This window comes from Microcaecilia unicolor, chromosome 5 (assembly GCF_901765095.1).
Source record: "Microcaecilia unicolor chromosome 5, aMicUni1.1, whole genome shotgun sequence".
Taxonomy (NCBI): domain Eukaryota; kingdom Metazoa; phylum Chordata; class Amphibia; order Gymnophiona; family Siphonopidae; genus Microcaecilia; species Microcaecilia unicolor.
In genome coordinates, this window is record NC_044035.1 from 340,489,922 (window position 1) to 340,492,991 (window position 3,070).

Sequence of the window (3,070 nt, forward strand, 5' to 3'; positions counted from 1 at the left end):
AGATGTGAATTAAGAAAAAAAGTCAGTTCTTCAAGCCCCCAGGATTGTTCTAAGAACTCCAGCTTGGAACTGGGTCACTTGGCATCTCTGCTTTAGGGAAAGGGTGGCAGATTCATGGAACACCAAAGGCAGTGCAGATAAAAGCAACAGAATTCAAGAAAGCCTGGTATAAGTTGATCTCTAACTATTAAGTGAGAGGAAGATCAGAGATGGGAATTTTATGGCATTGCACCAGAATAAAATTGGCCAGATTAGATGAACCCAGGCCATTCTACAACCACATTTTATCTGTGTTTCAAAAATACACATGGTACGCTTCTGTTTTTGCCTCTCTACTGCCTTTACGTTTCCAGTTCAGCTACCCATCAGTGTGTATTAGGTTTTTAATAAAATAATTCCAGTTTTTCCATAAAGTGCACTTCTTCTTGCCCCATTAAAATCTTGCTAATATATTCTGTAAAATCTTCCTTCCAGTGCTAATAAGCCGATCTGCATGAATGAGCTAATGTGCGCCCTGGCAGACTGATCAATGAGACTGAGGCAATTAGGGCTCTCTCTTTCCAAATCAATTTCAGCGAAAAGGATTTGGGAAAGTATGCTCCTTGGTCGTCGGTGTGTGTTTCCGTTTGCCATTGGTTTCTTGCTATCGCCCTTCCAGGAGGAGCTCCCTCCATACATTTGGGGGAAGCCCTTTCCTCCCTGGATCGGCTCTCCCACCACTTTGACTGTAGCGGGGAGGAGGCGACACCGGTCCGGGGAGCAGCTGCGTCACGAGCCCGCTGACGTCACACGAAGCCTGGCAGGCAGCGCTCGCTAGCCCCGCCCCTTCCCTGCACTCGCAGTATGTATCTGCAGTGTCCGGGACACGGTGAGCTTTCTGCCGGGTGCATTTGGAGCCTCCCAGCTCGGGATCGTGCGCTGCTCCGCTGGCTTCAGCCTGCGATTGTACCCAGGGATGCTCAGCTCTGATTACTGCTTGCTGTGCTTGTGACTGCACCCCAGGGACACTCTCAACCTATGCTTGGACTCCTAGGTCATTCATTCCTGATTACTGCCTGCCCTGCATGTGCTCCTAGGACATCTAGCTCTGCAAGAGGCTGCACCCCAGAGACACTCAGCCCTGATCGCTGCTGCCCCTCCGGACACCCATCTTTGACTATTGCATCCCCAGGAACAGTGACCGGGCCCTGGAATATTCTGCTCGGCATGCGACTTGTCTTCATCAGCCCCCCTGAGATCTGCAACCCAGATTTCTGTCAGCTCAGACTATGACTGCCTGCTCCGTTTACTCCGGATCAGCATGTGAGTGCTGCACCCCAGGATTAGCCCACCCCGATTCCTGCCAAGCCTCGGTTCCCGCTAGCTACAGCGTGTGACTGTATCCCATGGAGAAGGCAGCGGTGCACTCCGCAGTGCCTGTTCCAGCCCCGCGCCTCTACCTGCCCCGCAACTTCAGCTGCAGCGCTGCTCTGTTCGGCAGCACGCCCGAGCAGCCCCCGCTATGCCCAGCTCTCCCCGAGGGGCCTCCCCGGCATCATCAGCAGGACAAGGAAGCGCCGTCTCCAGCCAGCGCGATCGAGAAAGCCAGCCGGGGCCGTGACCCGGGCCCGTCTCCGCTCAGCCCCGGCTCCCGCCGGCGAGCCAAGTCCCTGCCCTCGCCGGCCCAACGCTGCTGCCAGGCGCAGCCGCTGCAGATCGCCCAGAGCCCGACGCGCCGCAAGAAGGTCCGCTTCGCCGACTCGCTGGGGCTGGAGCTGATCTCCGTGCGCCACTTCTGCGACGCCGAGCAGCCTCTGGTGCCTCCGCGGGTCACGGCCGCTCTGCGGTGCCGGGAGTCGGCGCCGGCCGGCAGCGAGCTGAGCGTGATGCCCGGCGGGGCCGCCCTGCAGTCCATTTTGCTGGAGCCGCTCTTTGCCACCCATCCCGGGGCGGCGCCGGACTTCGTGGAGCGGGTGAAGCAGCGGCGGGTTTGCCTGGAGGCGCTGCGCACCGACGGCTTCGGACTGAGCGGCCTGGTGCGCGTGCTGAACCTGTCCTACGAGAAGGCGGTGGCCGTGCGCTACAGCCTGGACCACTGGCTCACGTGCGCCGAGGCGGCCGCCTACTACCAGCCCCCCGGATCTTCTTGCAGCAGCAGCGCGGAGTGCTCCGCCACGGACCTTTTCTCCTTCCGCCTCGTGGCCCCGGTGCTGCTGGAACGCGGCGGCATGTTGGAGTTCGCCGTCCGCTACCGCGTGGCCGGCGCCGAGTACTGGGACAACAACAACGGGGGCAATTACAAAGTGCGGAGCCACAAGTTACGGGTCTCGCCCCCCGGGGACCTGGACAGCGCCTGGATCCACTTCATTTAGCCTGACCCAGCACAGAGTTCCTCCTGGATCCGTTTCATTTAAATGCCCTTAGGATCACTCGTAGCCATCTCGTTAAATGCCGGGACACGTGTAGTAGATCTGTTTCATTGAATGCTGGAAGATGACTAACCAAAACGAAAATAAACATAAAAAATTTGTATTTAAAAATAGAAGTGCATAAAAAAGACGAAACTCTGATTGTGAAAATATCATTGAATGCTGCCCAGTCACTTGCATCTGCTTTCATCCACAATTGCCATCCAGCGGGTGCTTTCCAGCATCCCCGGTCACCGTCTCATTCATTCATTCCATGCCAGCTCGCCTTACCATCCATCCGTCATCCACACGGTTCGATTAAAGTACTACCAGCATTGTCTTTTCTCACACAGCCCAGCTATACTTAGCTATGATGGACTTGAGCCCCTTTTCTGTTTTAAAGGAGCTGTTATGCTTTTTTTCACAGAGCGGTTTCTGAGAATGATTTTATGCGCTTTATCACAAAGTGCGTGAAAGGCATAATTGCTGCTTTTGTAAGGGATTGGGCGTCTCCGTAATTCTAGATGTGTGAAAGAAATATTTCATGGTCAGTAGGATATTTTTGTATGTAACAGAATCCTCTATAAAATGTGCATATATTTTTGAAACCTTACATTTCAAAGAGCAGTGGTGAGCCACTGGGAAAAAAAGGGGTTAAAATATTCCTGTGAAAATCAACAGTA

At 54.6% G+C, this 3,070-nt stretch overlaps 1 protein-coding gene across 1 annotated transcript; it reads left to right on the forward strand.

The window, feature by feature from the left end:
• The first annotated feature begins 1,200 nt into the window (after window positions 1-1,200).
• On the forward strand, window positions 1,201-2,764 carry LOC115469897 (protein phosphatase 1 regulatory subunit 3E-like). Its single transcript, XM_030202654.1, has one exon. It carries the CDS (start codon window positions 1,386-1,388, stop codon window positions 2,349-2,351), a length of 966 nt encoding a protein of 321 aa, XP_030058514.1. The 5' UTR covers window positions 1,201-1,385; the 3' UTR covers window positions 2,352-2,764.
• The last annotated feature ends 306 nt before the right edge of the window (window positions 2,765-3,070 follow it).

Bases quoted from the DNA above. Each gene is read 5' to 3' on its own strand.
- LOC115469897 (XM_030202654.1), top strand. From the start codon at position 1,386: ATGGAGAAGGCAGCGGTGCACTCCGCAGTGCCTGTTCCAGCCCCGCGC.